General features: G+C 42.5%; 1 protein-coding gene across 1 annotated transcript in view; it reads right to left on the bottom strand.

Annotated features, from left to right (window-relative positions):
• Positions 1-18,745, bottom strand: part of LOC141265198 (ubiquitin-conjugating enzyme E2 E2) — a 262,831-nt gene that overhangs the window by 16,405 nt on the left and 227,681 nt on the right. Inside the window, exon 5 of the mRNA XM_073677971.1 lies at positions 1,909-2,056. Within this exon, the coding sequence (XP_073534072.1) occupies positions 1,909-2,056 (148 nt within the window). The remainder of the gene's footprint in view (positions 1-1,908; positions 2,057-18,745) is intronic.

Raw genomic sequence — 18,745 nt, 5'->3', positions numbered from 1 at the left:
GGGATACATACGAGACATACAAATAGACAGAAGGGAAAGGGGAGGAGTAAAGATGTTAGGGTTGAAGGAACTATATGACCTAGTGAATAAGGTTCCTAAATATTCAGAAGTGCCTAAAAGGTGTCCTGTGGGGACCAAATGAGGTTGAATCTCTCGAACGTTTATCATTCAGCAGTGCGATGTTCGATATTTCTGACACAATTTTTATATTTTAAAGACACTAGTTGATTTAAAAAAAAAAAAAAAAGTTTCCTAGATGATAAACTGTTGGTAAGCAATGTTATAAATGTAGGGTGGGATGGGAGCTATCAGCCTTGGAATCTCTCTGCAGCTCTATTGCGGTCTATAGGTTGGGTCCAGGGAACATGCAGAAGCCCTGAAGTTGTTTTATAGAGCTGCAGACCAACCAGGGAGTGTCCTATGCCGCTAAGGCTAGTTTATACAGCAACATCAGAAAAAGGACTGGATACATCACAGCGCTGTGGCCCTGAACTGTCAATCAAAGACATGTGTACTGCCCACAGATAGAGAGTGCACTGTCAGGCAGGAAGCAAAAGGAGCAGGAAGAAAGATAAAGCCTCGAGGAGCAGTCGTCTAAGCCAGACAGCCTCTGTAGATATGTGTTTAAAAATAACATGTAAGATAACTAAATAGATGAATTTTTCAACACAAATGAAATCTGTTTCTTTATAAAATTCACAACTTAATGTACTTGTCTAATTTGGGGCATTTAGATAAAATATTCTTGCTCAGCAATTTTTGGAGCTCTAATAAAGATGAATGGAGAGTGTCATGCATGTGCAGTTACCTCTCCTTGCCAGCCAGGGCTGTGGAGTCGGGGTCCATTTTGGTGGAGTCGGAATTGGTATAAAATGGACTGACTCCAACTCCTAAAATATATAATAAATTGGGTACACTAGTTGAATGCAGTTTGTGGGGAATATTTTATTCATAAGAATTTGGGAAAGTTATGAAATGTCCTATGAATGTCTGTCCTATTCCTGATCTAAGGGTCTAGACTTTTTGCTGAGATGAATCTGTGCTACAGTAAATTTATCACTTAAACATGAGCCATGTATGAGGGAGTCGGGGCCATGGAGACAGAGTCATGGAAATTCAGGAGTCGGAGGTTTGGCTTACAGACTCCACAGCCCTGATGCCAGTGAGAGCATATCGGGGCTTTGCTCTCAAGACCTACATCTATTGGACATTTATGGCATATTTTATTGATGCCCTTGATAGTACTGGGCCCAGCATTAAAAATTTGTATAGATTTACATAAAATCAGAGTCCATATGAGCGCCTTATGTTGATGTTTGCGACATAGTGCATTAACATCTTAGACCTTTTTGTCTATCAACAGGTACTGGATAAAGACGAAACGATGACTACAATAAAGCTAGTGAATACTTAGAATAAGCAGAAGACCTGTTGGCCAGTGTTCGTGATGAGCCATCTGCACATTGCTCCTTGGATCACATACAGAATTAGTCTTTGGATTGAATATGGTGTAAAATGTAACAAGAGAAGTCATATACAGAGAAGAAGGAAAATGGTAGAGAGCATAATCCATGACTAAGGACAGTTGTACTTCCATAACGCATTGGTTTTTGCCTTAATGCAATATTTTTAATGCACCTGTAACCTATTAAGCTGTACTAATAAATTGGTAAAGTTTTATATCCAAGTGGCTAGATACCTTAGTTTGCATTGTCATTATCCATGTTACCCGGTGACATAAATATATCCATAGTATCAGAGCTGCTTATCATGGCTGATGATGATGCATAACAAGGTGATCCATGAATAAAACAAATAATCCACATTACTGGCCCACTGAGCTAAATAAATCTAGAAATCTTAAAGCTTGTAGCTTTACCAGGTATAATTTAAAAAAATAAATCTTACCAGGATTGCAGTCTGTGAGCAGAGAGCAGATGGAGAGGAGAACTTTAGAAATGGTTAGTGCTGGGCTCCAGTTGTCTTTCAAGATATCAAGACAGATGACACCTTGGCTGTTAATGTTGCAGTGGTAGATTCTTGTCCGAAACGTCACCTAGAAAATAATTAGTTAGCTGGTCAATTTTCACTTGTAACATTTACAATAACTACCATTATGAATAATGCTACAAAATAAATCTTTAAAGTAGTTACCAAGTACTATTTTATTTTATTTTTTTACTATGGGTCTAAGAACTAAGAGGCAGTAGTTGCTAACTACTTGCCTGTTCTGCCCGCCACCAATCTCTGCCGGCTCAGTGAAGTCATGGACAGCTCTAGCAGCAATTTTGCAGCTTCCGCTGAAGTCATGTCGGCAGAGCAGCTGCTTCTCTTCCGCTCTGTTAACGGGCTGTGACTGCCGATGTCAGGCTGATCGACAGCCGGCTCCTCGCTGCCTAACTTTGGAAGCTGGCTGTCAATAAGCATGATGTTGCCAGTCACACCGTGTCAACAGAGCAGCCTGGAAGAGAATGAGCCGATCTGCTGAAATGAAGCAGCAGAATCGCTGGCAGGAGCGGTCCGTGAGCACTCTGAGCGGTGCCGGATTAAACAAGCAGGTAGTTGCTAAGTTATACCCATGAAAAAAAGCAAATAGTGCCAGATAACCCCTTAAAGGTTTATGCACACACTCTAGCATGAACTATGGTGCAAAAAAACAAACTATACACCATCCCATGGAGCATACCCAAAATGACAAACCTTGATTCCAATTATTTAATTCTTTTAGCAGAGTTGACAAAATACTGCTTCTAGATTATCAGTCATTGTAATATTATTGTACAAATATAAAGTGATGAATTATTGGTTATCTGATAACAGTCAAACTGCTGGACCCCTGCAGGTCAAGAGGACGGACTCATATAGTCTCCTGTGTGGATGGAGTGATCGCTGCTCCATTCACTGCCTATAGAACTGGTGCTTGCACATGCACACGAATGCTTTAATCACACAGGGGAATGTGCCCCTCCCCGTTATTGGGATTAATGCGGGTCTCAGCAGGCGCAACTCAGCGATCATATTTGTATCTGTAATCTATAGTGCTGATATCCTTCAGGGGATAAATGTTGTTTATGGACAATCACTTTAAAGAAGCACTCCCATTCATTTTTTATTAGCTTAACCTGTGTAAATGTGTGTGCAGTGTTGTGTGTTAATATACTTACTGATCGACGTATTCTTCAGTTTCCAGCGCCGCTCTGGTCCTCTTCTCACTCATGTGACTTCTATTCTGATTTGCTCCCTCCCACTCGGCCCTATAAGTGTGCCGGAAGTTGCTTTTACAATGTAAGTCTATGGAGTGTCAGAGCAAGGCTCCATAAGCTTTTACTGCAAAAGCGACACATAAATCCAGTGTGATCCAGCAAGTAGAAATAGTAGTCATGATAATGAGAAGAGGACTGGAGCGGCGCTGGAAACTGGAGAAGATGACGATTGTTGAGTACATTTATACAGGTTTAGCTAAAAAAATAATAATAATTGGGAGTGCTTCTTTAAAGAGAACCTGACAGCTCATTCATGCTACCCGATCCATAGGCAGCATGTATCAGACACTGGTTGTGTGATTTCAGCCATGTATGTTTGACTCTGAAAAGATGCAGGATTTCCGAGAAAAAAATACTTCAAAAGCCGCCGGGGAACGAGTCGTACAGGAAACTTGTTGGACAGACAGGTCCTGGTGGGCTTCTTCTTGCCACTCCCCTTGATTGACAGGTCTCCCCCGTGTGCATGTATAGGGAGAGACCTGTCATTCAGGGCAGCGTGTGGGAAGGACCTGCCTGTCCACCTAGTCTTCTGTGCAGCTCGGTTCCTGGAGGCTTATTATCTGAAACACCGCAGTGTTTCAAAGTCAAACATACCTGCCTGAAATCATACAGGCAGTGTCTGATACATGCTGTCCATGGCTTGGGCAGCATGTATCAGCGGTCAGGTTCCCTTTAAGTGTAAGATTCTATTATGGTATCTTGTATTCTATATGCAATGCTTCATTAACTTTTCAAAGTCTGACATTTAAAATAAAAATCATCACGGGTGGGATACAGTGTGCACAGTGATAACTACAGCCCACCTTCCATCAGTAGGCGATAAAGGGTTCAGTGATCAATCTCAGTTAGCTCCTACTGATATTAATGGTGATTCAATGAAGAATGGAAACTGACTATTTTTCCCGCTCAGACTTGAACAAGTAACACCTAAAGGTTATGTAGCCTACAGCGACCACAAATCTAATCAAACAGCTGTTATGTGTATGGAGGGGCTGAGGCTAGAAAACAAGAAGAGGAATATCTGCAGGCCAGACGGATATCACACTGCTAGAAAGCAGGTAAGGAGCCGAAACCCAGAAATAAGACAGGGGATTTAGAAGGGAAGGGCAAAAATGACTACCACATGCTGATCTTTGTGCTGTGATTACGCTGCTGTAATATATGACATTTAGTGCTTCATACTATGGCATTTCTTTTCTTTATCATAGAACACAATATATATTTAGTGCCATATCAAGCCAGTATATACCGCAGTGATACGTGATTAAAGAGAACATGACAACTGATTCATGCTAGACCGGCTCTGTTATTGCAGCCATGTAATATTTTACTCTGAAAAGCAAAGGAATGTGACAGAAAACATACTTTGAAGAGCAATCCAGGAACAAGTTTACTAGTCTAAGACAGGCCCTAGACGGCTTCTTCATGCCTCGCTCATCTAGACTGATAGGTTTCCCCCTATACACACCAAGCAGTCAGTCATTGGGGTGGAGGGAGTAGCCACCGTTGTCCTGCCTCTTGGACTTATGATCCTAGCAATATGCAAATTTGTGCAAATCTGGATGTTGGTAATGCGGCTGATGTGATTTAGGCTGTGTGCCCACGATGCATTTTTTAAGCGTTTCCGCAGCGGCAAAAATGCTGCAGAAATGCTTAAAAAAACGCATGGTAGAAGGCCTGCCATGTTCCCCAATGATAATCCGCATGTGCTGTGCACATGCTGCGGAAATTTCCGCTGGGGATTATCATTGCGGAAAAAAAAGCAGCACTACCAATTATTTTGCGGAAGTGTTGCGTTTTCGCCGCCATTGACTTGCATTAGAACGCATGGATTACACATCACTGTATATGTAGATGTGCATTCCATGCGTTCTGATGTGCGGATGGTACCCGGGTCTAGAGGAGAGGAGACTCTCCTCCGGACCTGGGTACCATAGAAACTGTGAAAAAAATAATAAAATAAAAAATAAATATTATATTTACCTTCTGATGGCCCCCGGTCTCCTTGTCTTCGCTTGCCGGCAGCTCGCAATGGACTGGAGGACCTGCGCTGACGTCATAGTCATGTGACGGGTCACGCAATGCTGACGTTGGCAGGTCCTTTAGTGTACCGCGATCTGCCGGCAAGGGAGAACGGAGGGAAGCAAGACACCGGGGGCCATCGGAAGGTAAGTATAGATTTATTTTTTTATTTTTAAACATTGTTTACGGTCACACTATATAAATCCATGCCGTTTGCATGGATTTATATAGTGTGACCAAGTTGACAAGCACTTTCCAAGTGATGCTAAAATCGCTTGGAAAGCGCTTGTCAACCCGCATGCGGAAATGCATGTGAAGAACGCTTCATATCTGCATGTCCCTGGCAGGAAAACGCATGTACAATCTGCATGCGTTTTTTCTGCCAGGGGAGAAATCCGGAGCATTTCTGCATCGTGGGCACATAGCCTTACACTGTGTGCAGAATCATTAGGCAAATGAGTATTTTGATCACATGATACTTTTTATACATGTTGTCCTACTCCAAGCTGCATAGGCTTGAGAGCCAACTACCAATTAAGTAAATCTGGTGAAGTGCATCTCTGTAATGAGGAGGGGTGTTGACTAATGACATCAACACCCTATAAAAGGTGTGCTTAATTATTAGGCAACTTCCTTTCCTTTGGCAAAATGGGTCAGAAGAGAGATTTGACGGGCTCTGAAAAGTCCAAAATGATGAGATGTCTTGCAGAGGGATGCAGCAGTCTTGAAATTTCCAAACTTTTGAGGCGTGATCACCGAACAATCAAACGTTTCATGGCAAATAGCCAACAGGGTTGCAAGAAGCGTGTTGGCCAAAAAAGGTGCAAAATAACTACCCATGAGTTGAGGAAAATCAAGCGTGAAGCTGCCAAGATGCCATTCACCACCAGTTTTGCTATATTTCAGAGCTGCAACGTTACTGGAGTATCAAAAAGCACAAGGTGTGCGATACTCAGGGACATGGCCAAGGTAAGGAAGGCTGAAAAACGACCACCTTTGAACAAGAAACATAAGATAAAACGTCAAGAATGGGCCAAGAAATATCTTAAGACTGATTTTTCAAAGGTTTTATGGACTGATGAAATGAGAGTGACTCTTGATGGGCCAGATGGATGGGCCAGAGGCTGGATCAGTAAAGGGCAGAGAGCTCCACTCTGACTCAGACACCAGCAAGGTGGAAGTGGGGTACTGGTAAGGGCTGGTATCATCAAAGATGAACTTGTGGGACCTTTTCGGGGTCAGGATGGAGTGAAGCTCAACTCCCAGACCTACTGCCAGTTTCTGGAAGACAACTTCTTCAAGCAGTGGTACAGGAAGAAGTCTGTATCGTTCAAGAAAAACATGATTTTCATGCAGGCAAATGCTCCATCACATGCATCCAACTACTCCACAGCATGGCTGGCCAGTAAAGGTCTAAAAGAAGAAAAAATAATGGCATGGCCCCCTTGTTCACCTAATCTGAACCCCATAGAGAACCTGTGGTCCATCATAAAATGTGAGATCTACAGGGAGGGAAAACAGTACACCTCTCCGAACAGTGTCTGGGAGGCTGTGGTGGCTGCTGCATTCAATGTTGATCGAAAACAGATCAAGCAACAGGCAGAATCTACGGATGGAATGCTGTTGAGTGTCGTCATAAAGAAAGGTGGCTATATTGATCACTAATTTTTTTGCTTTTTGTTTTTGCACGTCAGAAATGTTTATTTCTAAATTTTGTGCACTGACATTGGTTTACCTGGTGAAAATAAACAAGTGAGATGGGATTATATTTGTTTTTCTACTAATTTGCCTAATAATTCTGCACAGTAATAGTTACCTACACAAACAGATATCCTCCTAAGATAGCCAAATCTAAAAAAAAACACACTCCAACTTCCAAAAATATTAAGCTTGGATATTTATGAGTCTTTTGGGTTGATTGAGAACATAGTTATTGATCAATAATAAAAATAATCCTCTAAAATACAACTTGCCTAATAATTCTGCACACAGTGTATCTGGACTTTGCAAAGGCATTTGATACTGTACCACATAACAGCCTTATACTGAAGCTCCAGAAGCAAGGACTTGTGGGAACTATATGCAGATGGATAAAAAACTGGTTAAGGGACAGGAAACAAAGAGTCATAAATGGTGCATTCTCTAAAAGTCAGCAGTGGGGACTTTAAAGCGCACCTGTCAGCAGGATTGTGCTCAGTAAACTACATACACTGTCAGGTGGGCGACATTACACTGATTAAAATGATACCTTGGTTGATTATATCTGTCCTGTGGTTCTTGTGTAATCTTTTCTTTCAGTTTGTAGATAATATGCTCGTGCTTTGTGGCGGCCTGTGTGTGGGGGGAGGGGGGGGCTCTATCTGGTGCTCTGCTTACATATTCATCTGTATGCTCTTTTGACAGATCACTGCGCCTTCACTGACCTGCCTCCTATTTTACCTAGCCCCGCACTACTAGATGCATTATGTAAAATAGGAGGCAGGTCAGTGAAGGCACAGTGATCTGTCATAAGAGAATAAAGGATGAATATGTAAGCAGAGCACCAGATAGAGTGCCCCCCCACAGGCCGCCCCGAAGCACGGGCATATCATTATCTCCAAACTGAAAGTAAAGATTACACAAGAACCACTGGACAGATTTCATCAACCCAGGTATCATATTAATCAGTGTAATATCGCCCACCAGACAGTGTATGTAGTTTACTGAGCACAATCCTGCTGACAGGTGCGCTTTAACAGGGTTTTCCGGTCAAAAGTGTAAGTCTGCAGTCACTCTGTGTGACTGCAAACTTATGAATCCCCCCAGCACAGGCACTCTGCGCTGTGGGGATTCGCCGGTATGAGATCCAGGACCGGAGGCTATGTATACGTTATACTTACCCTGGTCATTCAGCGCCGCCTCTCAGCAATCACTTGTATGGAGTGAGACCAAGCCCAGTCTAGTGAAGTGGACGGCCAGTGGGCACGTCCGACTAGAAGGTGCGCGTTCGCTCAATACAAGTGTATGGAGTGAGGCTATGCCCACTGGCCGGGGGTATGGATAACACATACATACCTTCCGTTACCGGGTCTCATACCGGTGAATCCCCGCAGCGCACAATGCATGCGCGGGGGGGGGATTCATAAGTCTGAAGTCACACAGAGTGACTGCACACTTATCACTTTTGACCGGACAACTCCTTTAAGGATCAGTTTTAGAACCAATTCTTTTTTTATCTCTTTATTAATGACCTTGTAGATGGGAATGAGACTAAAGTCTCAGTCAGTGTCAGGCGACTAGATTATTACATGCTATCGAAGGCCTCTCCTATAATGAGAGGTTAGAAAAGTTAGGCTTGTTGAGTTTGGAAAAATGGAAAAATGATGCCTCTTTTCCATGTACAAATATCTGTGTTGTTAATTCAAAAGATTGGCACATGACTTATTCCTTCCAAAGATCTTACAAAAGGCAAGGGGACATTATAAATGCAGGAAAGGCGATTCCGGGACCTAACCAGGAAACGGTTCTTTACAGTTAGAGCATTCCGACTTTGGAATGCCCTACTGCATACTATATCAGCATTCATAAAAAGGGCTGGATGCTTTTCTCACAACAAATGGCATTGTGGGTTATAAATAATGTAGCGATAAGAGAATGTAGAACTGGTGGAGAAAGATTCAACTTGATGGACCTATGTTATTCAACCTATGTACTACATAAGACATTTTTGCTAATTCACTTGTATAGCGCCATTAATTACACAGAGCTTTACAGACATCAATATGACAAATTGATGCGGTTCTGAAGGTCAAAGAGGGTCTAATGTGCTACTAGAAAGGTGTCTGTAATAAAGTGGCCTTTCAGTGTATATACACGTTATCTGTTAAGTGCATATCATGTTGGCCAATCTGACGATGCAGCACTGTTTAGATTACAATGGCTTCTAATCACTAGAAGCATAGATTTAAAACAGCAGCAATGCTAAATAGCTGGAGGAAAACACAATGAATATGAAATGAAGTAATAGCAGGCCAAGAAACCTATACATTAACTACATGATGGAGAAATAATTACATTTACATAGCGGAGCTGCTGAAGCATTTTTCATTACATGTAACTTCATTATTATGTTTGTAATTAAGATGTGTGGAGTGTAAATCACTGAAGTAGATCGTCAATAATGAATTTACATGGCAGGGTTTAATGCAAATTGTGGATGCAGATAGACCCGAGGATTTTTCTATTTATTTGAAATTATGGAAAAAATGTGTTTCTGTAGGGTTTGTAATCTACAGTAGGACAAAGCAAATGTGGTGCTTCAACAAATACATAATACTCTTAGGGGAAACTTACAGTAGCATTCCAGTGTCTATGTCATTAATTATATCATTAGTCCCCCACTGAGAGGACTGTGACCGGTGATAGGGTGACTGTGGCTGGTGATAGGGGGACTGTGGCTGGTGATAGGCGGACTGTGACTGGTGATAGGCGGACTGTGGCTGGTGATAGGGGGACTGTGGCTGGTGATAGGGGGACTGTGACTGGTGATAGGGGGACTGTGACTGGTGATAGGGGGACTGTGACTGGTGATAGAGGGACTGTGACTGGTGATAGGGGGACTGTGACTGGTGATAGGGGGACTGTGACTGGTGATAGGGGGACTGTGACTGGTGATAGGGGGACTGTGGCTGGTGATAGGGGGACTGTGACTGGTGATAGGGGGACTGTGACTGGTGATAGGGGGACTGTGACTGGTGATAGGGGGACTGTGACTGGTGATAGGGGGACTGTGACTGGTGATAGGGGGACAGTGACTGGTGATAGGGGGACAGTGACTGGTGATAGGGGGACAGTGACTGGTGATAGGGGGACTGTGGCTGGTGATAGGGGGACTGTGGCTGGTGATAGGGGGACTGTGGCTGGTGATAGGGGGACTGTGGCTGGTGATAGGGGGACTGTGACTGGTGATAGGGGGACTGTGACTGGTGATAGGGGGACTGTGACTGGTGATTGGGGGACTGTGACTGGTGATTGGGGGACTGTGACTGGTGATAGGGGGACAGTGACTGGTGATAGGGGGACAGTGACTGGTGATAGGGGGACAGTGACTGGTGATAGGGGGACAGTGACTGGTGATAGGGGGACTGTGACTGGTGATAGGGGGACTGTGACTGGTGATAGGGGGACTGTGACTGGTGATAGGGGGACAGTGACTGGTGATAGGGGGGCTGTGACTGGTGATAGGGGGGCTGTGACTGGTGATAGGGGAACTGTGACTGGTGATAGGGGGGCTGTGACTGGTGATTGGGGGACTGTGACTGGTGATAGGGGGACTGTGACTGGTGATAGGAGGACTGTGACTGGTGATAGGGGGACTGTGACTGGTGATAGGGGGACTGTGACTGGTGATAGGAGGACTGTGACTAATGTATTTGTATTTCTGTTTCATCTGCTCTGCTACAGATCTGAAAAAAAACTCAACTCCTGCAAGAAACAGATCTGTCCTTTGCCAAAACAAACAATACCACATGCACTATAATGATTAAAATGGTGTCCACTTGGATGGCAGACACTTTATCAGAAGAAATAGAGCTGCATTCTGCCTTTTTCTTTGAGTAAAATAACAAAACCTGTGATGGAGTGCCAGAGATATGGGCCTTTTTACTTAGTGCTAATTTCTATGCTCCTTACCAAGGAGGTGTGGCTCACAGGATTCTCTGAGGGCGTGTCTTTATACTACTCTGCATAATTATACTGTAAGCACCACCCCTTGAAAAAGATCATACTAACTAGCACTAATATAAAGACCCATACCCCTGGAACTGTATGGCGGATTTAAGAAAAACAATAAGTGAAATACTCATAGGAGCAGAAGCAGTAAAATAGCAGCAAAAAAACTGGCCACATCTGACCTGGGTACAGGTGCTCTTAAAACAGAACACAGTTTAACTGCGGCATCTAATTTGTTATACAGAGAAGAAGCTCCCACTGTCAGCCCATGCTCCTTCTGTAGGCCCTTTCTCCCTCAGTCGGCCCACGCACCCTCAGTCGGCCCACGCTCCCTCTGTCGGGCCACGCTCCCTCTGTCGGCCCACGCTCCCTCTGTCGGCCCACGCTCCCTCTGTCGGCCCACGCTCCCTCTGTCGGCCCACGCTCCCTCTGTCGGCCCACGCTCCCTCTGTCGGCCCACGCTCCCTCTGTCGGCCCACGCTCCCTCTGTCAGCCCACGCCTCCCCCAATCGGATAGTTAGTATACTGGTGTGTTCTTATGAGAAACAGGCCTAATAATGGCACCCATGGCAGATAAGTGGTTCCTCCTATTACGGTAGATCCAGCCAATGGCTGGGTCTAATAGAATGACTGGCAACATTTTGCTGACAGGCATTACACACTGTAATACAAAAGTATTGTAATGTATCTTGCAAGTTCAAGTCCCCAAGTAAGACTATAATAAAAAGTAAACGTTTTTATTTTCATAAAACTAATGATAAAAAATGCAGATAATTGGTATTGCCCCATTCTTAATGACCCCAGCTACAAAAATGTTATATTAGGTAACCTGTAGAGTTAACACCATTAAAAAAGGGCAGAAATAATGTTGTTTTCTTTTGTTCATCTACTTCACAAAAACAGTAGTAAAAAGCAATAAAAAATTAAAGGTTCCTAAAAATGGTAACAAAAAATACAACAACTCATCCTGTAAACAGTAAGTCCTCATACAGCTGTCGGTGGAAAAATTAAACATGATAGGTCTCAGAATATGGTAACACAAAAATCAAATGCTTTTTTAAAATGGATTTTATTGCACAAAAGTAAGAAAGCTTAAAAAATATATATGAATATATCAATTTTGGCATTACCATAATCGTACTAACCCATGGAATGAAGTTAACATGTCAATTACTCCAGCCAATGAACACTGAAAAAAATAAATTGAAGAATTGCTGTTGTTCCAATTCCCCTTCCCCCCCAAAAAAGTTCTTTAACACATTAAATGTACCGTAAAATGGAACCATGAAAAAAATAATAACTTGTCCTGCTTAAAACAAGACCTCATATGGCTACATCTGAAAAATTAAACAGTTATGTGTATTGGAATACATTAAGGAAAAAATGAAAAGAATTGGTGTGCCCTTAAGGCCCAAGATAGCTGAGTTCTATGTCTTCATTGTACTTTCAGATAATTTAATTACATGTGATAGACAATCTGTAAATCACTTTATTTTAAAATGTTGTCTTACACCTAAAAAAAAAATCACTCCAAAGTATCTAAAGTGCTGACAGAATGCTGGTGAAATTGAAGAATCCACTCAAAAGATGTGGATGGAAGATTACAGAGCGTGAGAATCGGGAGGGCTTCTGAACACAATAGATTGATATGTGCACCAAAAGAAGTTTTAACTTCTTGTAGGAAATGAGGGCAACAAGATCATGTTTTTCTAAGTTTGGCTTGAAAAAACAGGTGTGATAGTGGAAAAAAAACATGTATCTGAATAGAAAAGAAACACATTAAATTAACTCAAATTGGTACAAAACTAGAAAAAAAAAGTTGAATTGTAAGATAAGCGGACAGTAGAACAGTAGAAATGTTGCATGCAGTAGAGTGACTTTAGATGATAGGTTGATGTGCAAAATTAATAGGCAAGTGAGCATTTTGACCATATCACCAATTTATGAAGATTTTCCAACTCCAAGCTGTATAAATTTGAATCTTTATTGGATGAAACAGATCAGATAATATGTACAGTGGGGAAAATAAGTATTTGATACACTGCTGATTTTGAAAGTTTTCCCACTAACAAAGAATGGAGAGATCTGTAATTTTTATCGTAGGTACACTTCAACCGTGAGAGACAGAATCGAAAAAGAAAAAACAGAAAATCACATTGTATGATTTTTAAATAATTAAATTGCATTTTATTGCATGAAATAAGTATTTGATCACCTGCCAACTAGCAAGAATTCTGGCTCTCAAAGACCTGTTAGTTTTTCTTTAAGAAGCCCTCCTACTTTTCACTCATTGCCTGTATTAATTGCACCCGTGTGAACTCGTTACCTGTATAAAAGACACCTATCCACGCAATCAAATCACACTCCAACCTCTTCACCAAGGCCAACACCAAAGAGCTTTCTAAGGACACCAGGGACAAAATTGTAGACCAGCACAAGGCTGGGATGGGCTACAGGACAATAGGCAATAATATAAAGAATACCACAAGCATTTTGAATTTATAATAAATCAGGCCATCATTGGTCATGTAATGCATGCATGCATTAGTACACCCTCCAAAAGTGTTCACTATTCAAAGGAGGAAAAGAAGGAGTGTTTATTTAAAAAAAACAACTTTATTAATTCCAAAAATAAAACATCATGTTTAAAACAGGAGCATAAAGGGTGGTAATACACACAGGAGGTACTGCAGAGTATATAGTAATAAATCAGTGTAAATGATTGACCGAAGGAGGGTTCAATCCTGTTTTTAACATGATGTTTTATTTATGGAATTAATAAAGTTTATATTTTTTTAAAATAAACACTCCTTCTTTGCAAATTAGAAAATGGAAGAAACACAAGATGACTGGCCATTTTCCTTAGTTTGGGGCTCCATGCGAGATCTTGCCTTGTGGGGTAAAGATGACTCTGAGAAAGGTCAGGAATCAGATAAAAACTATACAGGAGGACCTGGTCAATGACCTGAAGAGAGCTGGAACCATAGTCTCAAATACTACCGTTAGTAACACACTACGCCATCATGGATTAAAATCCTGCAGGGCAAGGTCCCCCTGCTCACGAAAGCTCATGTCCAGGCCCATTTGAAGTTTGCCAATGACCATCTGGATGATCCAGAGGAGGCATGGGAGAAGGTCATGCGATCAGATGAGACCAAAATAGAACTTTTTGGTATCAACTCCACTCGCTGTGTTTGGAGGAAGAAGAAGCATGAGTACAACCACAAGAACACTGCCCCAACCGTGAAGCATCGTGGGGGAAACATCATACTTTGTGGGTGCTTTTCTGCAAAGGGAACAGGATGATTGCACCGTATTGAAGGGAGGATGGATGGGGTCATGTATTGTGAAATTTTGGCCAACAACCTCTTTACCTCAGTAAGAGCTTTAAAGATGGGTTGTGGCAGGGTCTTCCAGCATGACAATAACCCAAAACATACAGCCAGGGCAACTAAGGAATGGCTCCGTAAGAAGCATTTCAAGGTCCTGGAGTGGCCTAGTCAGTTTCCAGACCTGAATCCATTAGAAAATCTTTGTAGGGAGTTGAAACTCAATGTTGCCCAGCGACAGCCTCGAAACCTGAAAGATCTGGAGAAAATAAGTATGGAGGAGTGGGCCAAAATCCCTGCTGCTATGTGTGCAAACTTAGTCAAGAACTACAGGAAATGTCTGACCTTTGTAATTGCAAACAAAGGTTTCTGTACCAAATATTAAGTTCTGTTATTCTATTGTATCAAATACTTATTTCATGCAATAAAATGCAAATTAATTATGTAAAAATCACACAATGTGATTTTCTGGATTTTTTTAAAGATTCTGTCTCTCACAGTTGAAGTGTACCACGATAAAAATTATAGAACTCTCCATTCTTTCTAGGTGGGAAAACTTTCAAAATCGGCAGTGTATCAAATACCTATTTTCCCCACTGTATATCTGTAATGAGGGGAGTGTGGCCTAAGGACACAACACCCTTTATCAAGTTGTGCAGAATTATTAGAATCAAGTGTGAAGAAGCCAAGTAGCCATTATCCTCTAGTGCTTCCAGAACTGCAACCTCCCCGGAATGCCCAGCAGTACAAGGTGTTCAGTGCTTAGAGACAAGGCCAAGGTAAGGAAGGCTGAAACCCGACCACCACTGAACAAAACACAGAAGCTGAAACGTCAAGACTAATCCAAGAAATGGCTAGCCAAGATACAGAGTACTTTGATGAATGCGATGGAGCATTGTCCTGCATAAAAATTGTTTTCTTGAAATATGCAGACTTTTTCCTGTCCCACTGCTCGAAGAAAGTGTCTTCTAAAACTTGGCAGTACATTTGTGAGTTAATTTGGAATCCATCTTCAACCCGAAAAAGTCCAACAAGCTCATCTATAATGATACTAGCCCATAGCAGTACTTCAACTCCACCTTAATGGAGTTCAAGTGGAGGTCTGTGCCCATTATTGATCCAACCATGGGACCATCCATCTGGTCCATCAAGAGTCAATCTCATCTCATCAGTCCATAAAACCTTTGAAAAACCTTCCTTCAAATATTTCTTGGTCCAGTTTTGAAGTTTCCACTTCTGTGTCTTGTTCAGTGGTGGTCAGGTTTCAGCCTCCCTTATCTTGGCCATGCCTCTGAGCACTGAACACCTTGTACTTTTGGGCGCACCAGGAAGGTTGCAGTTGTGGAATATGACAGCACTGGAGGATAATGGGTTCCTGGTCGCTTGAAGTTTGATTTTTCTCAAATCTTTGGCAGTTAATGTGCGTCTATTTTTCGTGAGCCAGGTGACTATTTGCAACAAAACTTTTGATGGTTCTGTGATCATGCCCAATATCTTAGCAATTTCCAGAGTGTTTGCATCCCTCTGTAAGACTTGTAACCATTTTTGACTTTTCAGAGTCAGTTAAATCTCTTTTTGAAGAAAACAAGCGGTCTAATAATTCTGCACATCTTGATAAAGGGGGATGTATCCTTAGGCCTGACCCTCATTATTACACAAATACACATCACCTGATCTGCTTCATCCAATAAGCATTCAAGTTTATACAGCTTGGAGTTGAAAAATCTGCATAAAAATTATGATATGATGGTAATGTCTGTAAAGCGCTGTGGAATTAATGGCACTGTATAAGTGAATAAAATAAATAAAAATGGTCAAATATTTGCCTAATGATTCTTCACACAGTGTGTGTTCCCTGTTCACACATCATGATTGGAAAAAGACATTTAAAGGGAACCTGTCACTAGAAAAAACCCTATTAACCTACAGATTAGCATTGCAGAATCATCAGGTTAATAGCGTTATTAACCGGCCAGGCGCCGGCACTTAGCCAAACGGTGCGGGGAGAAAATGAACTTTATTCCCCAGGCAACAATCGGGTTTCAGACATGAAGACAGCGACGGCGCAGGTTCAGTCACCGCTCTGAGTATGGAGAGTGGCGGCTGTAACCGCGCCCCTGGCACTGACAAACACTGACTCTGCATTAGGGTCGGCTATCAGTCCGGCGCCACCCCCGTGACTGAAACCTGAACGCTGCTGGGGGGTATAAAGTAATTTTCTGCTTGGAGTGTTCGGCTATGTGCAGGCGCCGGGCGGGTTAGTAACGCCATTAACCTGCTGATTAACCCCATATCTACAGGTTAATAGTGTTTTTTCTGGTGACAGGTTCCCTTTAACTATAGTATTTTAAAAGTGGTCAAATAACACTAAAACTGGAGGCGTATGTGCAAACTCTGCTGCTCATAAACACTGTAACACTCACCAAACCACAACATCTGAAAATAGAATCTGGTTAATTTACTTTACAAACTGCCAAAATACAACATGTGACACCACAGAGAATACTAGTCAGACTCCAAATAAAGTATCTCCTTTCTATAATATGGTCTGGCTGCAAAAAATGGTTTGGCTTTAATATATGCAAAATTTAGAAAGACATTACAGCATTTTCTGAACCTGCACGACAGCTCCAGAAGTAATTTTTTGTTAGGAAGTGAGAGCTAATTTGTATACTGTTCTCCCATGAGGGACTGTCTGTAAGAAAAGACTCGGTGTCTCTGGCAATTAACGGCTATGGACATATTTAGTATGTATTTCTTCCCAGCATACAGGATAAATGTAGATTAAACTTGTGATGTGAACAGGTCCTAACAATGCTTGCACAGCATCAGTGGTATATTACTACGACATACATATTCTTATAATTGTCTTTGCATAATTCAGCAGAACGTGAATGCAATGAACTTTATCAAAGAAAATAATTTCTATTTCTGCCCCTCTCACTCTCCCCCAAAAAAGGAAAAAAAGAAAACACAAATATATATATATATATATACAATGCTCAAAAAAATAAAGGGAACCCTCAAATAACACATCCTAGATCTGAATGAATGAAATATTCTCATTGAATACTTTGTTCTGTACAAAGTTGAATGCGCTGACAACAAAATCACACAAAAATCATCAATGAAAATCAAATTTACTAACCAATGGAGGCCTGGATTTGGAGACATCCCCAAAATTAAAGTGGAAAAACACACTACAGGCTGATCCAACTTTGATGTAATGTCCTTAAAACAAGTCAAAATGAGGCTCAGTATTGTGTGTGGTCTCAACATGCCTGTATGCCCTCCCTACAACGCCTGGGCATGCTCCTGATGAGGTTGCGGATGGTCTCCTGTGGGATCTCCTCCCAGACCTGGACTAAAGCATCCGCCAACTCCTGGACAGTCTGTGCTGCAACGTGACGTTGGTGGATGGAGCGAGACATGATGTCCCAGATGTGCTCAATCGGATTCAGGTCTGGGGAACGGGTGGGCCGGTCCATAGCTTCAATGCCTTCATCTTGCAGGAACTGCTGACAAACTCCAGCCACATGAGGTCTGGCATTGTCCTGCATTAGGAGGAACCCAGGTCCAGTCGCACCAGCATATGGTCTCACAAGGGGTCTGAGGATCTCATCTCGGTACCTAATGGCAGCACATGGAGGGCTGCGTGGCCCTCCAAAGAAATGCCACCCCACACCATTACTGACCCACTGCCAAACAGGTCATGCTGAAGGATGTTGCAGGCAGCAGATCGCTCTCCACGACGTCTCCAGACTCTGTCACGTTTGTCACATGTGCTCAGTGTGAACCTGCTTTCAACTGTGAAGAGCACAGGGCGCCATTGGCGACTTTGCCAATCCTGGTATTCTGTGGCAAATGCCAAGAATCCTGCACGGTGTTGGGCTTTGAGCACAACCCCCATCTGTGGACGTCGGGCCCTCATACCACCCTTATGGAGTCAGTTTCTAACCGTTTGTGCAGACACATGCACATTTGTGGCCTGCTGGAGGTCATTTTGCAGGGCTCTGGCAGTGCTCCTCCTGTTCCTCCTTGCACAAAGGCGGAGGTAGCGGTCCTGTTGCTGGGTTGTTGCCCTCCTACGGCTCCCTCCAAGTCTCCTGGTGTACTGGCCTGTCTCCTGGTAGCGCCTCCAGCCTCTGGACACTACGTTGACAGACACAGCAAACCTTCTTGCCACAGCTCGCATTGATGTGCCATCCTGGATGAGCTGCACTACCTGAGCAACTTCTGTGGGTTGTAGAGTCAGTCTCATGCTACAACGCGTGTGAAAGCACAACCAACATTCAAAAGTGACCAAAACATCAGCCAGAAAGCATTGGTACTGAGATGTGGTCATCAAAGCAAAAGGTGGCTACTTTGAAGAACCTAGAATATAAGACATATTTTCAGTTGTTTCACACTTTTTTGTTAAGT

The sequence above is a fragment of the Phyllobates terribilis genome, unplaced genomic scaffold (genome assembly GCF_046119375.1).
Source record: "Phyllobates terribilis strain yellow unplaced genomic scaffold, ASM4611937v1 Scaffold_4__5_contigs__length_816908805, whole genome shotgun sequence".
NCBI lineage: Eukaryota > Metazoa > Chordata > Amphibia > Anura > Dendrobatidae > Phyllobates > Phyllobates terribilis.
Note: the sequence above shows the minus strand (reverse complement) of the source record. Positions and strands in the feature narration are given on the sequence as shown.